At 50.1% G+C, this 25,644-nt stretch overlaps 2 protein-coding genes across 2 annotated transcripts in view; one reads left to right on the top strand and one right to left on the bottom strand.

Moving 5' to 3' along the window:
* Positions 1–15,348: 15,348 nt before the first annotated feature.
* Positions 15,349–18,670, top strand: DNPH1 (2'-deoxynucleoside 5'-phosphate N-hydrolase 1). The gene is made up of 4 exons (XM_021691924.2): positions 15,349–15,571; positions 17,968–18,036; positions 18,205–18,315; positions 18,482–18,670. Exons 1-4 carry the CDS (start codon positions 15,349–15,351, stop codon positions 18,595–18,597), a joined length of 519 nt encoding a protein of 172 aa, XP_021547599.2. The 3' UTR covers positions 18,598–18,670.
* A 415-nt stretch (positions 18,671–19,085) lies between these two features.
* The window catches only part of CUL9 (cullin 9), a 36,775-nt gene continuing 30,216 nt past the window's right edge, over positions 19,086–25,644 (bottom strand). The window contains exons 32-41 of the mRNA XM_044917310.1: positions 22,991–23,131; positions 22,667–22,831; positions 22,284–22,447; positions 21,868–21,961; positions 21,339–21,413; positions 21,110–21,220; positions 20,843–20,960; positions 20,333–20,466; positions 19,619–19,692; positions 19,086–19,518 (exon numbers count right to left, since the gene is read on the bottom strand). Of these exons, the coding sequence (XP_044773245.1) occupies positions 19,326–19,518; positions 19,619–19,692; positions 20,333–20,466; positions 20,843–20,960; positions 21,110–21,220; positions 21,339–21,413; positions 21,868–21,961; positions 22,284–22,447; positions 22,667–22,831; positions 22,991–23,131 (1,269 nt within the window). The 3' untranslated portion in view covers positions 19,086–19,325. The remainder of the gene's footprint in view (positions 19,519–19,618; positions 19,693–20,332; positions 20,467–20,842; positions 20,961–21,109; positions 21,221–21,338; positions 21,414–21,867; positions 21,962–22,283; positions 22,448–22,666; positions 22,832–22,990; positions 23,132–25,644) is intronic.

Here is a 25,644-nt window from a genome sequence, read left to right on the forward strand (position 1 = left end):
GCGGGGGCGGCTCAGTGCGGCGCGGAGCGGCCCGCTCCCTCCGACGGCGGCGGCGGCGGCGGCGGCGGCGGCGGCCTCCCGCCCGGGATCATCCCCGCCCGGCCCGGCCCGGCCCCGATCCTCCTCGGGCGACGGCGGAGGCAGCGGCGGAACGAGGAGCTGCCCACAATGCACTGCGCCGCCAGCATCAGCACCAGCCCTGACATCACCGCCCCACCGCCCGGCTCTTACATCACCGCCCTTTCTCTGACATCACATTCCACTCCGCTCCTCTCTCCACACCTGCAGCCTTAGGTTCTCCTCCAGATGGCCCCGCTCCAGCTCTTCGTTTCTCCTCGCTGGTTTCTGCCATTCACTTGACCGCCACCCCCCACCCCGGCAGGGCCCCATCCCTCCTTACCTGTCCCCACAGACCTCATCTGTCTGGATCGTCCCTTATCTTCTCTCCTCCCAGCACGTCCCTGTCACTCCTTGCCTGTCCCTATCAGCCTCAGATGATTGCCCCACTGCACCTTCCATGTGTTCATACTTTCTTCTAAACTCCTTTCCCCTCACCTGTACCATCCTTCCATAGTCCTGGTCCCCCATTTCTTCTCACACATCCCTCGCCAAGAACTCACCTCCCCACACGTATGCCTTACCTCCTGGCTCAACCCGTTCCTCTCTGTGTTTGGCCCTTCCTCCCATCTGTTGGCAAATTCTGTCATTCTGCTTACAAATAAGATGCACTCTTTTTATTTTATTTTTTTTTAAGATTTTATTTATTTCACAGAGAGAGAGACAGCAAGAGAGGAAACACAAGCAGGGGGGAGTGGGAGAGGGAGAAGCAGGCTTCCCGCCTAGCAGGGAGCCCAATGTGGGGCTCGATCCCAGGACCCTGGGATCATGACCTGAGCTGAAGGCAGACACTTAACGACTGAGCCACCCAGGCGCCCCTATTTTTATTTTTATTTTTAAAGATTTTATTTATTTATTTGAGAGAGAGAGCACAGGAGCAGGGGGAGGGGCAGAGGGACAGGCAGACTCCCCATTGAGCAGGGAGCCAGGACATGGGGCTTGATCCTAGGACCTGGAGATCAGACCTGAGCCAAAGGTAGACACCTAACCAAGTGAGCTGCCCAGGCGCCCCAAGATGCACTCTTTTTAAAAAAGATTTTATTTATATATTTGAGAGAGCATGAGAGAGAGCAGAGAGCACAATCGGGGGTGGGGATGGGGAGGAGGGGCGGAGGGAGAGGGGGATGCAGACTCCCCGCTAAGCAGGGAGCCCTATGCGGAGCTCCATCCCAGGACCCTGGGATCATGACCTCAGCTGAAGGCAGACGCTTAACGACTGAGCTACCCAGATGCACCAAGATGCACACTCTTTACTGATTTTATTTATTTATTTGACAGAGAGAGACACAGCGAGAGAGGGAACACAAGCCGGGGGAGTGGGAGAGGGAGAAGCAGGCTTCCCTGCCGAGCAGGGAGCCCGATGCGGGGCTTGATCCCAAGACCCTGAGATCATGACCTGAGCCTAAGGCAGACACTTAACCCACTGAGCCACCCAGGCGCCCCAAGATGCACACTCTTTACTGTGACATTAAAAATTCTTCCCAACATGGTAATAATACCATATAGAGGCTATTACCACCCTTTTGACAAATTTGATTACTCAACATTCTCTGAACATACTTTGCACTTTGTCTCTCTCATCCTTTGTGCCTTCAACAAATGCATACTGAGGCCTCCATTAACAACGACAAACAGCAACCATTTACTCTTGCTGGACACTGTTATAACTTTACACATATTAACTCATTTAATCCTCATAAGAACCCTATGATGCAGCAGTACTAATGTTACACCCGTTTTATAGAGGAGGAAATGGAGGTACAGAGAAGTTGAGTAATTTGCCTTAGGTTACACAGCTAGCAAGTGGCACAGCTGGGATTCAAACCCTGGCTTCAGAGTCCATGCTCCTAACCATGATGCTGGGAGGAAGGACCATTGAGTCAGCAAGACCACTCAGAGGAGGTGCAGTCCACTGGAATTTGAAGGATTAGGAGTTTTGCAACAGACAAGTGGGGCCAGGGCAGAGGGTGGGAGAGACTTCCAAGCTGAGAAGGGGACATGAGGTGACCTGGGGGTGGGCATGCACAAGATCATGTAGGGCCCTGTGCGCCATGCTAAGAAGATTGGATCTTCTCCACTTAGTTTTTGGGAGCGTAGTGGATAGTGTCATGAGCCAACCAGATCCCCCTCCAGAATCTAGGTACTCATTCCTTCGGCTGCCTGGGGTGCTGAAGTCTGAGTGCTCTCAGCTGACTCCCTCTCTGGAAATTGCCCCTGGCCAAGGATGCTGCCTCACTCAAAATCATGCACCCATTCTGGTGCAACCCATATCCAACCGATGATCAGCCTGTGAGGACAAAGGCCTAGCCCCCTCACCCCAACTCAGGACATTTCTGAAGGGACATCCATTTTCTTTCTTTTTTTTTTTCCCAAAGATTTTATTTATTTTTTAGAGAGCGAGCGAGAGAGAAACAGCATGAGAGGGGAGAGGGTCAGAGGGAGAAGCAGGCTCCCCACTGAGCCGGGAGCCTGATGTGGGACTCGATCCCAGGACCCTGGGATCATGACCTGAGCTGAAGGCAGACGCTTAACCATCTGAGCCACCCAGGCGCCCGGGACATCCATTTTCAAAACTCCTGATACGGTCAGCTGAGGCTTCTGTTGAGGCTGCAATAAAGCTCTGCCCAATTCTGCTTGCTTCACTCCTTCACAGATGTTGATCTTCAGACTACTTCCCGATCAACTTCTTGCATGATCCTCTCCATCTCAGAGTCAATGTCAGGGGAACTGGAACTTCAGACAGGAAATCACTGAAGAACACAGCCTGATCTGAGTATTGAGTTAGGATTCTAGGTTGACAATTTTGTCCCCAGTACTATAAAAATGTAGGTCTAGCTTACAATTGTTTCTGATGAGAAAGTGGCGATTATCCTTATCTTTGTTTCTCTGTATGTAATATCTGTTACCCCTGTGGCTACTTTTAAGATTTTCTCTTTATCACGGTTTTAAAGCTATTTGGTTATGATGTGACTTGACATAGTTTTTTTCATGTTTCCTGTGCTTGGGGTTTGTTGAGCTCTTGTATCTGTGAGTTTATAGTTGTCATCAAGGTTGGAAAAATCTCAGCCATTATTTTCTCAAGTATTTTTTCTGCCTTCCCTTTCCTTCAGAGACTCCAATTACCCACTTGAAGTTTTCCACAGCTCACCGATGCTTTGTTCCTTTTTCCCCCAGTCTTTTTTATTCTCACTGTGTTTTGTTTTGCATAGTTTCTACTGCTGAGTATTCAAGTTCATTAATTTTATCTTTTGCAGCATCTGAGCTGGTATTAATCCCATCCGATGTATTTTTCATTCTAGTTTACATCTCTAGAAATTTAATCTGGGTCTTTCTTTTTTATTTTTTATTTTTAAGTTTTATTTATTTTTGAGAGAGAGAGAGTGTGTGTGTGTGGCATGAGCCAGGGGAGAGGCAGGGGACGAAAGGGAGAGTCACAAGCAGACTCCACACTGAGCACAGAGCCCGACGTGGGGCTTGATCTCACCTGAGCCAAAACCAAGAGTCAGATGCTTAACCAACTGTGCCACCCATGCGCCCCACAATCTGGGTCTTTCAAAAATCTTTCATGTTCGATTTTTCTTCTAACTTCTTAAGCATATGTAATACTTATAATACCTATGTTAATGTACTTGCCTACAAATTTTATTATCTGAATAATTTCTGCTTTCAATTGATCTTTCTTCTCACTCTGGGTCATATTTTTCTGCTTCTTTCCATACCATAATTTTTTATTGGATGCCAAATAGTGTGAATTTTACTTTGTTGGGTTTGTGTTTTTGTTTATATACAATATTTTTATATTTTAGCAAATATTCTTAAGCTTTGTTCTAGAATGCAACTAATTTACTCAGAAACAGTTTGATCCATTAAGGCTTATTTGTTAAGCTTTATTAGGTGGGACCTAAGTAGCTTCTAGTCTCAGGATCATTATCCCCACCTCAGAGGCAAAAGGCTTCAGCATAACTTACCTCATGCCCCATGAATTATGAGGTTTTCCACATTGGCTGGAGGGAACAGGCACTTTTTCCATTGCTCCGTGAGCTCTGGAGATTGTTCCCTTTGCTGCTTTCAGGTGGTTCTTTTCCTGCCTCAGCGAGTTTCCTCACACACATGTGCTGATCGGTCTGAAACCGACTGTCACAGAGATCAGTCTGAAGGTTCCAAAGCTCTCTCTTCTGTCCTGTGCTCTGTTCCACACACCAGCTGCTTTGGCCTCCGTGGACTCACCACTCTGTCTCCTCAGCTCCAGGAGATGGCTGGGCTCAGCCTGGGTTCCTCCTGCTAGAAGCCCACAAAACCTGCAGGCAATATGCTGGGGCAAACAAAAGCTCACCTGGCTGTTTTCGGTGTTTTGGGGATCGCTGTCCGGCACTGCCTGATGGCCAATGTTCAAACATCATTGTTTCATATATTCTGCCCAGTTTTTTGCTTGTTAAACATGGGAGGCTCGACAGCAAAGGAAACCATCAGTAAAATGAGAAGGCAATTTATGGAATGGGAGAAAATGCTTGCAAATCATAGATCTGATAAAGGGTTAATATCTGAAATATATCAAGAACTCATCAAATTCAATAGAAAAAAAAGAGAACAGTCCACATTAAAAATGGGCAGAGGATCTAAATAGACATTTTTCCAGAAAAGACTTACAAATGGCCAATAGGTACAAGAAAATGTACCATACTACCCAAAGCCATCTATAGACTCAGTGAAATCCCTATCAAGATTCCAATGACATTTTTTACAGAAGTAGAAAAAACAATCCTAAAATGTATATAGAACCACAAAGACCCTGAATAACTAAAGCAATCCTGAGAAAGAAGAATAAAGTGGGAAGCATCACACCTTCTGATTTCAAGGTATGTTATAAAGCTAGAGTATCAAAACAGTATGGTGCTGGCATAAAAACAGACATATAACAAATGGAACAGAATCAAGAGTGCAAAAATAAACCCATGCATATATGGCCAACTGATATTTGACAAGGGAGCCAGGAATACTCAGTGAAGAAAAGACAATTTCTTCCATACAGATGGCCAATAGACATATGAAAAGATACTTAAGATCACTAATCATCAGGGAAGTGCAAATCAAAACCACAATGAGATATCACCTTATACCTCAGAAATGGCTAGTATCAAAAAGACAAAAAATAACAAGTGTTGGCGAGGATGTGGAGAAAAGGGAACCCTCATGCACTATTGGTGGGAATGTAAATTGGTGCAACCACTTTGGAAAACAGTATGGAGATTCTTCCAAAAACTAAAAATAGGGGCACCTGGCTCATTCAGCTGGTAGAGCATGTAGACTCTTGATCTCAGGATTGTAAATTTGAGCCCCATGTTGGGTGTAGAGGTTACTCAAAAATAAAATGTTTAAGGGCACCTGGGTGGCTCAGTCATTAAGCGTCTGCCTTCGGCTCAGGTCATGATCCCAGGGTCCTGGGATCAAGCCCCGCATCGGGCTCCCTGCTCCGCGGGAAGCCTGCTTCTCCCTCTCCCACTCCCCCTGCTTGTGCTCTCTCTCTCGCTGTGTCTCTCTCTGTCAAATAAATAAATAAAATCTTAATAAATAAATAAATAAATAAATAAATAAATAAAATCTTTAAAAAAATGTTTAAAAAGAATGAAATCTTGCCATTTGCACCAATGTGGATGGAGCTAGAGAGTACTATACTAAGAGAAATCAGTCAGTCAGGGGAGTCTGGGTAGCTCAGTCAGTTAAGTGTCTGACTCTTGGTTTCAGCTCAGGTTGTGATCTCTGGGTCATGAAATCAAGCCCCACGTCTGGCTCCATGCTAAGCTCGGAGTCAGCTTGAGATTCTTTCTCCCTCCCACTCCCTTCCCCTTTGCTCCTTCCTCTGCTTGTGCACCCCCCCCCCCTAAAATAAATAAACAAAATCTTAAAAAAACACAAACCCTAAAAAAATAGAAGTACCATATGACCCAGTAATTCCACTTCTGGGTATTTACCTGAAGACAATGAAAACACTAATTTAAAAAGATATAAGCACCCCTGTAGTTCATTGCAGCGTTATTCACAAGAGCCATGATATAGAAGCAACCTAAGTGTCCACTGATACATGAATGGATAAAGAAGATGTGGGGCACCTGGGTGGCTCAGTTGGTTGGGCGTCTGCCTTCGGCTCAGGTCAGGATTCCAGGGTCCTGGGACCAAGCCCCACATCGGGTTCCCTGCTCAGCAGGGAGTCTGCTTCTCCCTCTGCCTGCCCCTCCCCCTGCTTGTGCTCTCTCTCTCTGTGTCAAATAAATAAATAAAATTTTTAAACAAACAAACAAACAAAAAGAAGATGTGGTATATAGAGACAGTGGAATATTACTCAGCCATAAAAAAGAATGAGATCTTGCCAGCCACTTGTGACAACATGGATGGACCTAGAGGGCATTATGCTAAGTGGAATAAGTCAGACAGAGAAAGACAGATACTGTATGATCTGATTTATATGTGGAATCTAAAACAAACAAATTTAAAAAACCCAACAATAAAAGAGAAACAGACTCCTAAATATAGAGAACAAACATGGTTGCTGAGAGGAGAAGGTGGTAGGAGAATGGACAAACTGGGTGAAGGCGAGTGGGAGATACAGGCTTCTAGTTATGGAATAAGTCATGGGGATGAAAGGAAGAGCACAGGGAATATAGTCAATGGTACTGTAATGGCATTTTATGGTGACAGAGGGGAGCTATGTTTGTGGTGAATATACATCTAGACTTGTCCAGTCACTATGTGGTACACCAGAAACTAATGTAACATTGTGTGTCAACTATACTTCAATTAAAAAAATTTTGAGGGCGTCTGGGTGGCTCAGTTGGTTAAGCGACTGCCTTCGGCTCAGGTCATGATCCTGGAGTCCCGGGATCGAGTCCTGCATCGGGCTCCCTGCTTAGCAGGGAGTCTGCTGCTCCCTCTGACCCTCCTCCCTCTCATGCTCTCTGTCTCTCATTCTCTCTCTCTCTCAAATAAATAAATAAAATCTTAAAAAAAAATTTTTTTTTTGAAAAGACAGTCTCTTCAGTAAATGGTGCTGGGAAAACTGGATATTCACATATAAAAAAAGCGAAACTAAATCCCTATTTTATACCACTCACAAAAATTAACTCGGATTAAACTTTTTAAAAATTTTCTTTCTTTCTTTGTTTTTTTTTTTTTAAGATTTTATTTATTTGTCAGAATGAGAGAGAGCACAAGCAGGGGGAGTGGCAGGCAGGAGAAGCAGGCTCCCCGCTGAGCAAGGAGACTGGGCCCTGGGATCATGACCTGAGCTGAAGGCAGACGCTTAACAGACTGACCACCCAGGTGTCCCTCTTTTTCTTTTCTTTTATTTTTTTAAGATTTATTTATTTGAGAGGGAGGGAGAGAGAGAGAGAGAGAGAGAGCACGAAAGCAGGGGGAGGGGCAGAGGGAGAGAGAGAGAATCTCAAGCAGACTCTGAGCTGCGCATGGAGCCCAACATGGGGCTTGATCCCGTGACCCTGACATCAGGACGTGAGCCAAAACCAAGAGTCAGATGCTTAACTGACTGGGCCACCCATGTGCCCCTCTAATTGGATTAAAGACTTAAATGTCAGACCTGAAACCATAAAACTCCTAGAAGAAAACATAGGGAAAAGGCTCCTTTGCATAGTTATTGGCAATGATTTTTTTAAAGATTTTTTATTTATTTATTTGAGAGAGAGAGATAGAGATAGCGAGAGAGAGCACGAGTGGGGAGGAGAGGGAGGAGGAGTGGGAGAAGGAGACTCCCTACTGAGCAGGAAGCCCGATGCGGGGCTTGATCCCAGGACCCTGGGATTATGACCTGAGCCGAAGGCAGATGCTCAACTGACTGAGCCACCCAGGTGCCCCGGCAATGATTTTTTTAATATGACATGTGAAGTACAGTCAACAACAAGAATAAATAAACAAGTGGGACTACAACAAACTAAAAAGCTTCTGCACAGCAAAAAAAAAAACCCCAACCCCCACCCCCCAAATCAGAAAAATGAAAAGACAACCTATGGAATGGGAAAAAAATACTTGTAAATCATATATCTGATAAGGGGTTAATATCCAAAATATACAAAGAACTCATATAACTCAATAGCATAAAAAAACCAAATAATCCAATTAAAAATAGGCAAAGGACCTGAACAGATATTTTTCCAAAGAAGACATACAAATGGCCAATAGGAACATGAAAAGGTGCTCAATATCACTAATCATTAGGGAAATGCAAATCAAAACCACAATGATAGGGGTGCCCGGCTGGCTCAGTTGGTAGAGCATGTAACTCTTGATCTTGGGGTTATAAGTTTGAGCCGCACATTGGGTGTAGAGATTACTTAAAAATAAAATCTTTGGGGTGCCTGGGTGTCAGTCGGTAGAGTGTGCAACTCTTGATCTCGGGGTTGTAGGTTCGAGCCCCATGCTGGGTGTAGAGATTACTTTTTTAAAAATCTTTTTAAAAACCCACAATGATATGTCACCTTGTGCTTGTTAGAATGGCTATGTTCAATCTTAAGAAAAAACAACAAAAACAAACTCAAAGATACAGAGAACAGATTGGGGGTTATCAGAGTCAAGTGAGGAGGAACAATGAGCAAAGTAGAAGAAGGTGGTCAAGAGGTACAAACTTCCAGTTATAAGATAAATAAGTCCTGGGGATGTAAGGCAGAACATGGTGACTATAGTTAATAATACTGCATTGTATATTTGAAAGATGCTAAGAGAGTAGATCGTAAAAGTTCTCATTGCAAGAAAAAAATATTTGTAATTACGTGGTGATAAATGTTAACTAAACTTACTGTGGTGATCATTTCACAGTACATACTTATATCAAGTCATTATGTTGTACACCTAACATTAATGCAATGCCAAAGAAAATTTTCTTTAAATCACAGGGGAAAAAAAGCGTGACAAACAACAGAAAGAGCAAGGAAAAGCATGGCAAATATAAAGCACAAAAGAGGATAATAGAAAAATATCCAAATATGTTAGTAATCACAATAAATATAAATGGAAGAAATTCATTGATAGAGCATCGGGTTTGTAAAAATGCAGGTATAAGCTGCTTAAGAGAGACAAAAAGGTTAAAACTGAAGATGTAAAAACATGTAAGTCCAAAAGAATTTATTGGGGGAAAAGTGGGTCACATCATGAGGACAAAAATTATACCACCAAGAACATATAAAAATTCTAAACTTGTACTCACCTAATAATAGTCTCAGAATACAAAGTAAAAATAGGTAAAATTACAAGGAAAGAAATTTAAATCCACTGTCAAAGGGAGATTTCAAAAAAATTACCTCAGTAATTGATAAATGGGAAAAAAGTAAAGATACAGAAGATTTGAAAAATACAAATATAACCATGTGTGTATAGACGATTACATATAAGTAATCTATTATATCTATTTAGATATGATATCTGTTGGATACATAGATATTTATTATAAATAGATTTTATATACATACATATCTATTATAAAAATAACAGATAATATTTATAATAGATATTATAATATATATAATGTATATAGATCTGAAATAGATATAACAAAATTTTAAGATTTGATAACTCTGAGTAGTGGACACAAGGATATATGATATACCCTTCTCCAAACTTTACTCATACTTGATATATTTTGTAATAAGTTTTATTTTTTATTTATTTATTTATTTTATTTTATTTATTTGAGACAGAGAGAATGAGAGAGAGAGAGCACATGAGAGGGGGGAGGGTCAGAGGGAGAAGCAGGCTCCTTGCTGAGCAGGGAGCCCAATGCGGGACTCGATCCCGGGACTCCAGGATCATGACCTGAGCCGAAGGCAGTTGCTTAACCAACTGAGCCACCCAGGTGCCCTGTAATAAGTTTTTAAATTAATAATTATTCACAAAAAAATCTAAACTTGAGCACTAAGGCTGAACTCCCCATTTTGGCCTCTACAGATGCCTGACATTGAAGAGCAGACGAAGAGTCCAGATGCTCCCTCCTTGCACAAAATCCCCATCATAAGAAAACATCCTAGCAACTGGGATGGTGAGGAAATAAGAGTCAGAGGGCACCTGGCTGGCTCAGTCGGCAGAGCATGTGACTCTTAATCTCAAGGTTGTAAATTCAAGCCCCACATTGGGCAGAGAGCTTTTGGGAAGGAAGGAAGGAAGGAAAGTAGGAAGGAAGGAAGGAAAGGAGGGAGGGAGGGAGGGAGGAGACTCGGAATGTACTCAGGTAAGGCGGGTACAGTATATATTAGGGCAGAGATCCTCAACCCTCCTTTCTCCACAACAAATCTGAGAAAGCAGTATCACATTTGAAAAACAAATGAACACAAAACATGGGAGGGTAAATCTGGTTCCTGCTCCTCCCTGTCGCTGAAGAAGCAGGTGTTTGTTTGCTCTGGGTGTTAACTGGCAGGAGTGTGAGGATAAACTGGAAGGGATGCTCCACATGCTTGATTTCTGCTTTCTTTGAATTACTCAACACTTTGTACCTTGCTGCTTGGCATTAAATTGATCTCTATTCTTGAGCCAAGGCTGGCCCTTCCCCAGACCAGAGTCTAAAGTCTCAGTCCTTACTCCTTTGTGTAGTTCCTCTAGTGCCCACTGAGTGTCCCGCACAAAACAAATGCTTCAAAAAAATGTACCCTTGAAGCTGGAGATTAAAAGCGACTTTAAAAACATATAAAAAATGAATCGGTTAAAACTGTATGACTAGGAATGCACACTTGGGTGATAAGACCATAAAGAAACATAAAGAAGTTTATTTATGCCCATTTTTTGTCCTTACCATAAAAGTAAGGGTCGGGGCGCCTGGGTGGCTCAGTCGTTAAGTGTCTGCCTTCCACTCAGGTCATGATCACAGGGTCCAGCCCCATGTCAGGCTCCCCGCTCGGTGGGAAGCCTGCTTCTCCCTCTCCCACTCCCCCTGCTTGTGTTCCTGCTCTGGCTGTCTCTCTCTCTCTGTCAAATAAATAAAATCTTTAAAAAAAATAAAAAAGTAAGGACAGTGTTTACTTTTGGAGGGAAGAAGGAGGCTGTGACTGGGATGGGGCACATGGAAACTGCTGGGTGGCTAAAGACCTATTTCTTGACATGGGTGGTGGTTACAAGAGTGTCTTATAATAATTAATTTGCTTTAAGGTGGCTTGCTGCAAGTGGATTTTATTTTATAATAAAAACATTTTTATTGGTATGTTCCATGAATGAATGAATGAGTGAATGAATCAGTTGGGGCACTGAGCATCAGTGGTTGTTAGCATCAAAAGAGAGACATCCAGACAGCATACGCCCCAGGATGGGAGTACACACCACCACCTGTGAAATAGTCTGGCCCAAAATGGAATCTGAATCTGATCAAGTCTCTAGGTCCAACTCCAATTTACAGGACAGAAGAACACTTTTTTTTTTAAAGATTTTATTTATTTATTTATTTATTTATTTATTTATTTATTTATTTATTTGAGAGAGAGAGAGAGAGTGAGTGAGTGAGTAGGGGGAGGGACAAGCAGACTCCCTGCTGAGTGCAGAGCCTGACATGGGGCTCGATCCCAGGACCTGGAGATGACCTGAGCCGAAGGCAGATGCTTAACCGACTGAGCCACCCAGGTGCCCCGGAAGAACCCTTTAAATGAAACTACAGGTATATAATCAGTAAAGTCCAGACTATAGGAAACTCAGCAGAACAAATAAGGGGGTTGGGGGGAGACAATATGCAGTAGCAACATGTTGATTAAAATAGTCTCAAAAGGGACGCCTGGGTGGCTCAGGTTAAGTGTCTGTCTTCAGCCCAGGTCATGATCCCGGGGTCCTGGGATTGAGCCCTGAATCGGGCTCCTTGCTCAGCAGGGAGGCTGCTTCTTCCTCTGCCTGCCACTCTGCCTGATTGTGTTCTCTCTCTGTCTCACAAATAAAATCTTAAAAAAATAAATAAAATACTCTCAAAGACATATGAACCAATCACAACATGTGGACTTTATGTGGCTTCCACTTTTATTTTTTTAGTTATTTTTATTTCTTTAAAAGGTATATTTATTTATTTGAGAGAGAGAGGGGGAGTGCACACACACGAGGGGGGGAGCAGAGGAAGAAGAAGAGAAGCAGACTCCCCACTGATCAGGGAGCCCAACGTGGGGCTTGATCTCAAGACCTGGGATCATGACCTTAGCTGAAGGCAGACACTTAACCGACTGAGCCACCCAGGCGTCCCATGGCTTCTGCTCTTAAACAAATAAACTGTAAACAAACATTTATAACACTTCTAAGACAACTGGAGATTTGAACCATGGTAGAATACTTGATGATCTTAAAAAATCTTGTTAAGTATTTTAGTTGGGATAATGGTATTTTGGTTACATTTTTTTTTTAAAGTATCTTGGGGCGCCTGGGTGGCTCAGTTGGTTAAGTGTCCCAACTCTTGATTTTGGCTCAGGTCATGATCTCAGGGTCGTGAGATTGAGCCCCGTGTCAGGCCCTCTGCTGGGCGTGGAACCCTGCTTAAGATTCTCTCTCTCCAAACCATAAGAAACTCTTAATCTTAGGAAGCAAACTGAGGGTTGCTGGAGGGGAGGAAGGGAGGGAGGTGGGGGGATGGGGTAACAGGGTGATGGACACTGGGGAGGGTACGTGATGTAATGAGCACTGGGTGTTATATAAGACTGATGCATCACAGACCTGTACCCCTTAAACAACACATTATATGTTAATTAATTGAATTTAAATTTAAAAAATAAAAATAAAAGATTCTCTCTCTTCCTCTACCCCTCCCCCCACTCAAGAGTGCTCTCTCTAAAAAAAAACTTATGTAAAAAAATTCTTAATGGAATTACGCACCATGTGTGTAAGTTTGACACTGTAACATGAAAAGTTCCATGGAACTGAACAATGACGGCATTTGTAGAGTACCTTGGGTTCTCTAAAGTGCTCTCACATACTTCATCAGAACCGCACCGTACTCAAACTGCGCAAGTGAGGCAAGAGAACATCTCTTACTCAGAGATGAGGAAACTGAGGCTCAGAGGCTTTAAGGGACCTGCTCAAGATCACAGAGCTAGCAAGTAGTAACTTGTCTGACAAGTAGTTAATGGAATTAGGATTCCATACCGCCCCCCATCAGGCTGCCTCACTAGACTGTGCACCTGCCTCGTTTCCCCCATCCCACCCCTTAGTGCCCCATCCTTCCACCTTGGGCCTCTCTCCATGGAGCTGGAGGATCGCAGCTGCAAGCCACGGCTGGCTCTGCATCCTCCCCCACCTGACAGGGACATAGAACCAATTTCAGGGTCTTGTTTGCCAGTCCTTCTACTCTTTCTCCTTCAGCCTGAGGTGGAAGGGGGATGCCAGCCACATCACCAGTGTGAGCCCTAAGGATATAGAGGCTGGTTTATTTTCTTTAAGACACAGAGGCAGGGGACGCCTGGGTGGCTCAGTTGGTTAAGCGACTGCCTTCAGCTCAGGTCCTGATCCTGGAGTCCTGGGATCAAGTCCCACATCAGGCTCCCTGCTCAGCGGGGAGTCTGCTTCTCCCACTGACCCTTCCCCCTTTCATGCTTTCTCTCTCTCAAATAAATAAAATCTTAAAAAAAAAAAAAAAAGACACAGAGGCAGAAATAGGATGCTCTGTGTGTACATGTGTATGTGGGTTCCTCTCTGTGGGAAGAATGGAGGGAAGGCGTGAGCAAAGATAAGGAGGGTAGAGGAAGTTGCCGGTGAAGTCATATGGCACACGAGGCTTCTTTCTGAAAGGTGCCTAAAGGTGTGTGTGTCTGTGTGTGTGTGTGTGTGTGTGTGTGTGTGAGGGGGCCTGGAGCCCTAGCGGACGGCTCTGCATATATGTTTGCCCATGGTCTGGGTACCTGTGGCTGGGCCCACCAGAGGACAGAGATATCCTAAAATCTCTTTGCCTTCTCTTTGTGTCTTTGCATTTTTTTTTTAAGGTTTATTTATTTAAGTAATCTCTACACCCAACGCTCGAACTCACAACCCCGAGATCAAGAGTGGCATGCTCTTCCAACTGAGCGTGCCAGGCCGCCCTGTGCCTTTGCATTTTTATTTATTTTTTAAAATTTTTTTTAAGATTTATTTATTTGAGAGAGAGAGAGTGTGCAAGCAAGTGAGGCCTGATCCCACGACCCTGAGATCATGACCTGAGCCAAAATGAAGAGTCAGTCCCTCAACCAACTGAGCCACCCAGGCACCCTGTCTTTGTGTTTTTAAAAATTATTGTTGTCAGCCCTGTAACCCCATACCTTGGTATTTTATAGTTTTCATTCAGGAAGAATTCAGAAGGAAGCATGACAGAGCTTTCCACTAGGGAATGGGATTGGGGTCTCAGGACTCACTTTCCACTAAGTACTCTCTTGTTCCATTTTTTTTTGGTCCTGTGTTTGTATATTTCCATCACATAATGAGGGGGAAATCATTGTTATTACCAGGGAACAATGGTGTGTTTGCCAGCCTCCCTGAAGATCCTGCTTCTATCAGCCTACTATAGGGCTGAGCAGATTACAAAGTGCTGGCAAATATAATTTCTCATCTGAATCCACTCATTCACTCAACAAATATTTGTTAAATAGTTCCTATGTGTCCAGCACAGTTCTAGAAGCTAGGGATATAGCAGTTAACAAAACAGAGAGAAGTTCCTGCCTTCCTGGGGACTTACGTTCTACTGGGTATAGAAAGACAAACAACAAAATTCATCAACATGCTAGGGAGAAGGCTAAAAGGTAAGGCAGGGGAGGGCAATAGGGAGGACTGCGAACAGGAGGCTGCCATGTTGAATAGGATGGTCAAGGAAGGTGACCTGTGAAGACTTGTAAGAGGTGAGGGAGTGCTCCGGGGAGCTGCCTGGGAGTAGAGGGTTCCAGGCTACAGCGAATGCAAAGGGCATGGCCAGCATGCTTGCGGAAAGCCAGCGTTGCTGCGCAGAGTGAGAGTAGTAGGAGGTGGGCTTAGGAGGTGGCGTCACCAGAGGATGCACCTGCGTCTAGCTGAGACGGAGAAGGCCCGGGCCCGAGGGGCACAGGAGCGGGTGGGGTATGGGCGACCAGCTGCGGCGACGAGGTCGGGGAAGCGGTGGATTTCCAGCCGCGCAGTCGTCAGCGCCCGAAGGCTAATGCCGCGCTCGCAGCTCGCCCCGCCCACTCGCAGGTGCTGCCTCCCGGGGTTGGCCGAGTCACGTGACCGCGAGCGGGCGCCCCCTGGCGCCGGGAGGGGCGTGGCGGCGGCGGCGGCGGCGGGATGGCGGCGGCGGCGGTGGCCGGAGCGCGGGAAAGCGGGGAGCCGGGCCAGCCGGGCCAGCCGGGCCAGCCGGGCCAGCCGGGCCGCCGGGCCCTGTACTTCTGCGGGAGCGTCCGCGGCGGGCGCGAGGACCGGGCGCTGTACGGGCGGATCGTGTCGCGGCTGCGGCGCTTCGGGGCGGTGCTCACGGAGCACGTGGCGGCCGCCGAGCTGGGCGCGCGCGGTGAGGCGGGCGGCGGGGCGCGGTGAGGCGGGCGGGTCCCGCCCGGCTACCGAGATTGCACTCCCCCCTCCCCCCGCCCCCGGCGGCGGCCGTCCGACAGCCGGCCGCGCGTCCCTCTGGCCCGGAGCCCGTCCCCTCCTGCCCAGCCGGGAAAGGGAGCCGGGGCTCGGACAGCGGGGGTCCCAGTGAGCTTGCGGTGGGAGCCCGGTCTCCGCATTCAGTTGTTCTCTGGACCTTGATTCTTTCCTGGAGAACTTTCTTCCCCTCTTTCCAGGGACGGAGCAGGGAGGAGCAGAATGGGAATGAATGGGGCAGCTGCAGTTCCCGCCTCACCCGCAGGCATCTGCTCCCCCACCTAAGACAGAGCTTATCCTCCTGCTTCCCCCTTGGCGGTCAAGGTATCCGCCCTCTCTTGGACCCCGAGGACCCCAGTTTTCACCACCACCATCTCTCTCATGCCCTCTCATCAGGCTGTTACTTCCTGACTGCTGGGTCTTTCTAAAGCGCCGCTTTGATTAGTTTTCGTCTGGAATCTCCGCGCGTCTTCTAGTCTGAAAGTTGTGCTTGAACTCTTGTACTTCTGCTCAGAAAACCTTTAAGTGCTTTCCCCTCGCCAGCCCCAGGAGCGGATCCAGGATTTGTGGGACCTAATGCAGTTTTGGAGACCTCTTTAAAAAGGTGTGATGTAGTTTTTGGAATGTTGGTGAGGTTGGAGTCCAGAGCCTGCTGCCAAGAAGGAGTTCTTGAAATGTCTTTGGTGCAGAAAGGTGATTTTATTAAGGTGCGGGGACAGGAGCCCGTGGGCAGAAAGAACTGCTGCCCTGGGGTTTTGAGGAATGGCTGATTATATACTTGAGAATGGGGGGAGGTAAGGAGAAAGGAAGGTGTCCAAGAGGACTTTGATATGCTGAAGAAGATACTGGAGGCCTTGCCCTTGTCAAGCTAAGGTGGTTTCCCCTTTAGCAAAGCATTAAGACTGTTGGGAGCTTCCTGGAGGAATGTTATACCCTGCCTGCAAGTATTTGTCAATGGGCTGCAGGTTAAGGACATTTAATTTTTACCTGCATTTCCTTTACCTTTGTGTCCCACATCACTGTGGAGGGGAGGGTGATGCTAGGGCTCCGGAAAATGGAGTGATGGGTCTCTGGAAGATAGGTTATTGATACGAATGCTTTTTTCTTGTAAATTACTAAGACATTGGTAAACTGAGGGAAGGCTCCTGTCCTGCAGGACTGTGATCTCTATGAGTTCACCCTTTGTGTTTCCCTTCCCCTGGCTCTAGGGCAGCCGGGAGTGCCTGAGGAAGGTCACATGGATCCCGCCCGGGAGTGGGGCGGGGGTTGCCCTGTGTCAGCTTGTGCTTTGTCCTCAGCTTGCCTTCTGCTCCCTCATCAGGTGAAATCACAAAGCAAAATTGCTAGGGCGCTGGAAAGGGCCTCTCCAAGTGCAGGGCCCTGAAGCTTGAGGTTCGTTGGTTTCAGGGCATGTCCTGTCCACGCCCCCCACCCAGTGGTACTGGAACTTTAGTGTGCTCGAATGTCGTCTGAGGGAACTTGTTTAAAATGCAGGCTCACATAGCAGTCTGGCGTGAAGGCTTAGGATGTATTTTTTTTTTTTTTTTTTTTAGATTTTATTTATTTGAGAGAGAGAGAGACAGAGATAGTGAGACAGAGCACAAGTGGGGAGGAGAGGGAGAAGCAGGCTCCCCTCAGAGCAGGGAGCCCAATGCGGGACTCGATCCCGGGACCCTGGGATCATGACTTGAGCCGAAGGCAGACGCTTAACCAACTGAGCCACCCAGGCGCCCTGATGTATTTTTAACAAGCTCTCCGGGGATTCTGCTCTGATGTGGGCAGTAACATTTCTTCAAGCCAGAACTGAAAGCCTTAATCCTCTGACCCCAGGAAGAGCCTCTCCTCTACCTTACTTCCCACCGCCTCCTACTGGTCGTGCATTGTATTCCCGCACTGGTGCTCGAAGTCTGGTGGGGCTCCCAATCGCCTAGAGAGCCCTTGGGGCAGCCGGGTGTCCTGTCAAGCGTTCAGCTGATGCAGCACCCACCAAACCTTGCGAGCCACTCAGCTAGACTCTGGTTGTTCATCTCCTCTCCATCTCTGATCCCTGACCCACAGTGAGGGAACAGTCCTTCCCGTAGTCTCCTCTGTGCCCCTCATCTGGCCCTAATCACGCCCCCCCTGGAAGTTTTCTTGTGGCTATATTCCGTTTCATCCCTTGCCTGGAGCCTCAGTGTTGGGTGGGTCCTCGGAGGTCATCTAGCATGCCTTCCCCCCCTCACTGAGCAGGACAGACAGAGGGGTGGTGAGAGCACAGGAGAGGTACTGAGTGCTGAGGACCAGGCAGGGGCTTGGCCTTGACCAGCTTTTCTTCCTCCACAGGGGAAGAGGCTGCTGGGGGTGACAGGCTCATCCATGAGCGGGACCTGGCCTGGCTGCAGGAGGCAGATGGTGAGTGGTCCCCCCTCCTACCCACAAACTCCCCTGAGATGTTAGATCCCCTGGACACGCCTGTCATCCACACCAGGGAGGGAGTTCCCTTCTCACCACGCCCCGACTCTGTCATCTGTCCCTTAACAAGCCCCAGATATTGAGCCACGGTCTCTTATTTCTTCCCAGTGGTGGTGGCAGAAGTGACCCAGCCATCGTTGGGTGTGGGCTATGAGCTGGGCCGGGCTGTGGCCCTCAATAAGCGGATCCTGTGCCTCTTCCGTCCGCAGTCTGGCCGAGGTGAGCGCTCCAAGCCCTGGGTTGCCCCTCCTCCCGTCCCAGCCTTCTGCAGACCCAGCCCTGGGGGGCTCTGAGGACAGTGCCTATCCCCAAAACGGGACAGGGCAGGGAGCGGAGAGGGGGAATGTGGATGGAAGGAACCTTCACCTCCCTCCACCCTTCTCAGTGCTTTCAGCCATGATCCGGGGAGCAGCAGACGGCTCGAGGTTCCAGGTGTTGGACTACGAGGAGGGCCAGGTGGAGGCCATGCTGGATCGATACTTTGAGGGTGACCCTTCCTAGCAGATGGCTGCCTCCCCTGACCCAACTGCTTGATTTAACCCCACTTTGTTAATTCTTCTAATCCCAGACTCTGCTCTAGTACCCTTCCTACCTCTTAGCCCCACTACCAGATTAAAAGGTATGTTTAAAATTCTACCTATGTCGTCTATATGAGTGATGGGGCAGAATAGGTCCTCAGGAATATCATTTTCTTTCCTGCTTCACTTCAAGATGTAGAGAGACCCGTTAACATTCTGTAGGCCCCCAAGAGAGAGTACTTCCTAATGCCCTCAGACTCATGCCAGGAACGTTCAAGAGTTTGAGGAAGGCTGGCCCAGAGGGTGGCCGTTTCTCGGTCTCCTCTGACGCTGGGTGGGGTTCTGGGACAAATGGGCAGGCCTGCACCTGGCCCTGGACCATGCGGACCTTCATTTCCCTTTGTCCAGCTTAGGTCAAATGGGTCTGCTTTGGGTCTTCTCGGAGAACACAAGCGTCTGGAGGTCTAAAAGAAAAGTGAAGAATGAGGGTTGGGGGTATACAGAGGGAGCAGGGGAGCTGACGCTAGCCTTTGGGGACGCAGCTGCGCAGCCTGCTTCCAGAGAGGGATGTGGAAAAAAGTTTATTCAGTAAACAGAAGGTACTGCAGACACTGGGAATCGCCTCCCCCAACAATGGCAGGAAGGGGCGACCTCCCCCCCTCGGCCCCCAGGACTCTGGGGTGGCTCTACGTGTTCCCCGTGTCCTGCCCCTCAGTCGTAGGCCTCGTCATCCTCCTCATCACCGAAGAAGAAAGTGTCTCGGTCCAGGTTCTCGGACTCCTCGTCATAGGAAAAGCTGTCGTTATCCAGCTCCTCGTCAAACTCGTCCTGCTGCCACTCGGGCACATCCTCCTCCTCCTCCTCCTCCTCCTCCTCCACCTCCAGCCCAGAGGAGCCCTGGGGCCTAGGGAGGGAGGGAGCCACTTTCAGCCTGAGGCGAAGCCACGCATCTCCCACACCCCTGCCTCCCACACCCCTGCGGCGGCTCTGCCCACCCTACTCACTGACTGCCAGGCACGTTGGATCCTTTTGCCTCTTGGGTCTCTAACGATGGGCTCTGCAGACCGACCCTGAAGTCCTGGCGAGGAGCCGGGGAGATGTGGGAAGTCGGAGAGTAGCGAGTACCTGGGCCTCTGCCCAGCATTCCTTCACCCACCGTTCTCTGCCGGCCTCCTAAGGGCGCTCCCCCCCCCACAGAGATTCTCCCAGCTCCTCTCCCTCCCTCATCCTGGGACTCCACAGTCCCAAGCCTGCGTGTCACAGAACTCCGGGGGACATGGGTCGTGCCGGCGAGGCACCCCGCCCTTGTGCTTCAGGAGCTAACAGTGTATGGTGTATGTTCCTGTCCTATCTACCTAAGTTATTTACTCCTCTGTAAGCTCCCTGAGGGCAGGACTCCTTGTTCAGACACAACATCAGTGTATTAGAGCTGGGAAGGACCTCAGTGGATCCCCATCCCAACGTTCCCACTTGGGAAGTATGGAGAAGTTCCCCGAGTGATTCTGATGAGCAAGCATCTGGGCAAATACCCTTGATGTGGGCTGACTCTATTTTGTAGCACTTGCCAGGCGGTTATGTGGCAGAGCCCAGCCACATCCGGCAGGCTGGCCCAGGAGCTGGGGTGCACGCCCAGGTCTCCAAACAGCCACCCTTCCTTTTGCATCCCCCCAGGGCAGGGGCTGTGCTGGGCCCAGGAGGCCCCGGGTTGGGCCGCATACCTGGGTAGAATGCTGCAGGATAGCCAGCAGCCTCTCCTGGATCCTCCGGAGCAGCTCCAGGCCGGTGCTGAGGCAGTCGGCACGCAGGAGGCGCAGGGACAAGGCCAGGTCTCCGCACCGCAGCAGCGTCTCCTCTGCAGAGGGGGCAGGGCACAGGGGCTCCCTTGCTCCTTCCGTTCCTCCCTTCAAACACCTGCTGAACATCTACCAAGTCCTACCCACACCCACCAGGCAGGGCTCTAGGCTAGACATTCCATGGGGCCTCCATCCCAGTGGACAGGGGCAGATGGTAATCGAACAGGTCAGGTGAGGCCTGTGCCCTGAGGCACCTACAGCAAGTACCACATCCCTTCATCCCTGAATTTTAAAAGACTGGTCGCATAAGGCTGTGAAGGAGGAGGAGGAGGACTGGGGTGGGGGTGCCACTTTGCCCACTCTTTGCTGGGAGGGGATGCTGCGGGGGTGGACAGGCCGGGGAAAGGAGTGTGCGAGCGGGGGCCCAGGCCGCACCGAGGAGTATCTGCAGGGCGTTGGTATGCAGCTCCAGGTTCTCGGTCTGCTGCTCCACCACGTCCATGTACTCCGTGCCCTGATTGTAGAAGCTGTACACGCAGGCGTAGGCCAGCACCTGCGGGAGCCCGAGTCGGCCTTTCCTTGCTGAGCCTCGGCACCGCCCCGCTCCCCGCTGCCTCATTCCGTCCGTCCCCGGGGGTTAGAGGCCAGCGGCCAGGCCCGCCAGAACCCCTTGGTACATCCCCCCGCCCCCGCCCCCACCACCTTGCGGGCCTGCTCCAGTCCCCGGCAGGCGTCACTGAGGAAGGTGAAGGATCTGGGGGGCGGCACCTCGTGGATGGCAGACACGCGGTTCCGCAGGCTCACGGCAAACTCCTGTGCGGGGCGAGGCGGATCAGCGCCACCCACCCGATTCAGATCTGGGGCCCCTGCCCTGCCGTCCACCCCAGCCTTCTGACCTCCTCACCCACACAACCGTTTCCTCCCAGCTCACCCGGGCCTGGTGATGGAAAGTACATCTCTCGTTATAGTCCTGAAACCGCTTCTCCTGGCGAGCTGCTCTGCTTACCTGGTAAGGACAGGTGGAGAGGGAGGGCTCTTGGGTGCTTTCCTGGGCAGGACGGGGTGAACACACAAGGCACCCCGCATGCAGGCCTTCGGACTCTTCACCCAGACCTTTTCATTTAATCCTAACTCCGTGAAGTAGGTCACATTACTCTCCCCCTCTGCAGGGGAGGATGCCGAGGCGTGGGCAAGGAAACTGGCCCAAAGCCACCTACTAAGCAGGGGTGCCAGGCTCTGACGGGAGGGACAGGCTCTGCTCTGCTCTGGCTTGGTGCCTTGGAGAATGCACACACCTCCCAGGACAGAACTCCCAGCACCTGTAGGCCCAGGTGGCTTCTGTCTTCACATGGAGCCTCCGTCCCAATAGCTCAGGACACAGAACCCTCTCTGCCCAGGCCTGCAGCCACATCCCATCCTGGCTGCCCTTAGGCCCCCTGGCCCTGGCCCCGGCCCCTTACCATGGCAGAGCAGTTGTAGTAGTCTTTGTGATTTGGCTTCCAGGACTTGAGGCAGCGCCAGCAAAATCCGTGGTTGCATTTGGCACAGGTCATACTATGGAGGAAGCTGGCTGGTCAGAAGGCTGCAGGCCCCACCGAACCTGCCCTGGCCCCTCCGGGCCCTGACAGTCTCTTTAACCTTACTAACCTCTAGTGAGCGCACCCTTGCTTCCAAGCCCCATGTGGTGCAGACTTTAAAGCAGGGCAAGGAGCGTTAAGGTGCAGGCGTCACCGGAGGGCGCCACGCTGGGGGTGGTGAGTGACTGCCCTCCTTCGCTCAGCCCTCTGGGAAGCCCCACGGGCCCTCCGCACCACCAGGCCTCCCACCCTCTCCCGTGCCCTCTGACCCCACCAATGCCCGCAGTAACCCCTCTTACTGCAGACACCCCTCGTTCTTCTCAATGGGAGCCTGGCAGCTGGGACAGCGCTTGGAGATGAGCTTGGCCAGGTGCTTGCTCTGGGCCTCCACGCTCATGCCGTCGTAGTAGCCGCCGTCGTCGACCCACTGGGACATGTGGCCACAGCTGGCAGGGTAGTGCGCCTAGAGAGGGGGCGGGGAGGTCACGGCTGAGCCCTGAGCCCTGGCCAAGGGTGGTGCCGCGGGTGTGCAAGGCAGGGAGGTCGCATGTGGAGGACTGCAGGGGGAGGAACGGAGCTCGACCCGGTGGCAGAGGGGAGGACAAGGCAGAGTGTGTGAGTGTGTGAGTGGGGGGGGCACGGAGAGGGGTGCTGGCAGGGGCAGGGCTGGGCAGGCACCCACCTCAGGGAAACTACAGTTGAAGCAGGAGGCCCAGCCACACTTGGAGCAGGTGGTCCCACAGCCCAGGCCCTGGCGGCACAGGATGCGGTCGCAGCCCTGGGGGTTGGTGCACCAGGTCAGGTTGGAGCAGCTCTCCACATAGCCACGCAGAAGGGCCTTCTCGTACTGTGGGGACATAGGCGCCACCAAGTGAGGGCACGGCTCTTCAGGACGCCACACCTCTGTAACCACCACCCCTCCCCACCCACCCTCTGCACACCAGTCCACTCCCTGGGGCCTGTCCCTCTGGCTGCACGTGGCAGCCTCCCGCAGAAGAGGGGCTACCTTGGAAATGACGTCTGGTGAGGAGACAATGGCCCGGATAAAGGCTCCTGTGGGCTGCGCAGGGCAGTCAGCAATGGGGCAGGTGCAATTCAACACAAGGTTCTGCTCAATCCGAGTTGTCAGATACTCATTCCAGCAAGACTGGGCGGGGGGAGGGGAAGGAGAGGCTGCTCAGGGACAGCAGGGATGCAGTACAGGACGCCGGTGTCCTGGTAACTCACCTCGCACCCATCCCCGACAATATGGAAGGCCAGAAACAAGCCTGCTCTGGAGCCATCTCAAAACGGACCCTAACCTTTCTGGCTTCTATGGGTTTTCCTGGGATTGGCCCAAATCACAGTTGCCTTCGAGAATGTGTGGGTCGGGATGGTGGCCTCATTTTAATTATTGCTGGGATGGACATGGAGAGAATGGGTAAGAGAATCAAGAAAAAGATGATTCAAGTGCTAAGAAAGATCTGGAGAAAGCAAGAAGGTCAGAGAGGGAGGCCTAGGGCAGTAGGGCGCCTTTTCCCCCACCCGGTGGCTGGCCTTGGACGCTGTGAACGCTTCTGTGGCCTCTCCTCCCAGCTCCATCTGCTCACCTGGTTCCTGGGTGCTCCCATCTCCCCAGACTCAGCCTCTTCTCCACAAAACAGCCTTGCCCACTGCATTCCCCCAATCCCAGTCACCAGTGTTGGAAGCCTCACATCTCTCGATCCTTTTCTAGCTCCCACGTCACTGCGCCACCCTAAACCAGGCCCTTATCCCCTCACCCCTAAATTGCGGCAGGAGCTTGTCCCCATAAATGGTCTTCCTACCGTGATCCCTCCTCCGTGCAATCCACTTGGTTCAGGCACGATCAGCAGCCTGAGCCTCCTAAAATACCCCATTAATGACTCCCTTCCTTCACACTGCCGACTGCAGAGCTTTCCAAGATGATGCATCTAGACCCCCGGAGACTGCATGAATCCGTATCAGTGGTACCAAAGCTCCAGGGTAAATGAAAAGTGCCTTACCAGACTATGTTTACTCAAAGCAAAGTACTAAACAGAACAAGACCCTTTTTATAGTGAAACAAACTCAGGTAAACTGGGAAGTTGAATGCAGAATTCCTGCATTTTTGAGATAAAACAAGAAAACGCTCCAAATTCAGACCGCACACTTGCAGGCACACGGGGTCCCTTATAGCCTAGAGGCCAAAGGCTGGCTTCTCGGTTTGGAGCCCATCCCACTTCCCTAAGGAGCCCCTCTGCTGTGGGCTTGTTCTAGCTTCTGCTGTCCTCCCTGTCTGGCCCGTCTGGAATGCAGTCTCCAGCCTGTATCCCCCTCCTGCCCCTGCCAACCCTGCCTGTCACTCAAGGTCACACACAAAAGCCTCCTGGGACAGCCCCAAGCCCCAGGATTTCCCTTCTCTGAGTTCTCTTGCATTTCGCTGTGCTGCTCAGCTGTGACTTATTCACAGGCTCCTCCTTGGCTGGGACTTGTCCAGTGAGCCTGTTTTCCCCAGGCTCCCTGTCTCTACAACTCTACAGGGGTGTCTGTGCAGCTCGGCACCCTGGGCCTGCTTCTCTTGCCCTGCAGGACACTAGCCAGGCCTCTCCACTTAATTCCAAATTCCCCCGTCCAGTCCCAGACAGGTGTCCAACAAGAAGCTCAAACTTCACATGGCCAGAACAGACTGAATTCCCCTTCGAAAATCTGCCCTCCACACTGAGCCCCAGCCCCCATCTTGCTCAACTCAGCGGATGACACATCTCATCCACCCAGATGCTCAGGTTAGAAATCCAAGAAGCACCTTTGATTCCCTTGTCCTAAGTCCCCATGTTGGCTCCACCGAGCCCTGTCAGCTCTGCCTCCTGATACTGTACGCCAACCCGTCCACTTCTCTCTTCACTGCTGACCCTGGGCCAAACTCCCACCACCTCCTGGCTCTTGGTACAACAGTCTCCCGATGGGTGCCCCTGCTTCCACACTTGATCCACCCAAGGCCTTCTTCCACCCGCAGTGATCTTTTCAAAAATATAAATCAGATCCTTCCTATCACTCCCCTGCTTAACCCCACCATGGCTTTCCGTAAAGTTAAGCCCACCGTCTGTCAATCCCAACCCAATTGGGCCCCTGTGTCCCTCCCAAATCTCTCCCTCAGCTGTCCCACCACGTCACTGCTTTAGCCACCAGGCTCAGCTTCTTCGCACTCACTGTCCCCTCTGTCTGCCACACTCTTCCCCTAGATCGTCACCTCCTCAGGATGGCCCTCCCTGACCTCCCCAATCTCAAGTCCCTGACAGGCCCCTCCCCCAGTCCTCTCCTCGGTCACTTCCTATGACGTGACCCTGTTGTATTTCCTTCCTGCACTTGTCATGAAAGTGTGAGGGAGGGCCCTGGGGCAAGACCGCCCAAGTCCAAATCCTGGCCTTGCGCAGGTGACTTCTCCGGGCGCCTCCATCTGTCTCCAGCAAAATGGAGACAGTAAAAATACCTACCTCACACAACTACCACGGAAATTAAGCAAGGTAACGCATGTATCACAGCGGAATGGCCCAGAACGCATCCCCCATAAGTATGAGCTGCTGGTATTATTAGCTCTTGGGTTATTTCTTGCTTGGATTTCCCCACCTCCTCATACAGCAGCATCCAGTGCTGTGCACACAGTGAGTTTGTGACAAATATTAG

The sequence above is a fragment of the Neomonachus schauinslandi genome, chromosome 8, assembly GCF_002201575.2.
Source record: "Neomonachus schauinslandi chromosome 8, ASM220157v2, whole genome shotgun sequence".
NCBI lineage: Eukaryota > Metazoa > Chordata > Mammalia > Carnivora > Phocidae > Neomonachus > Neomonachus schauinslandi.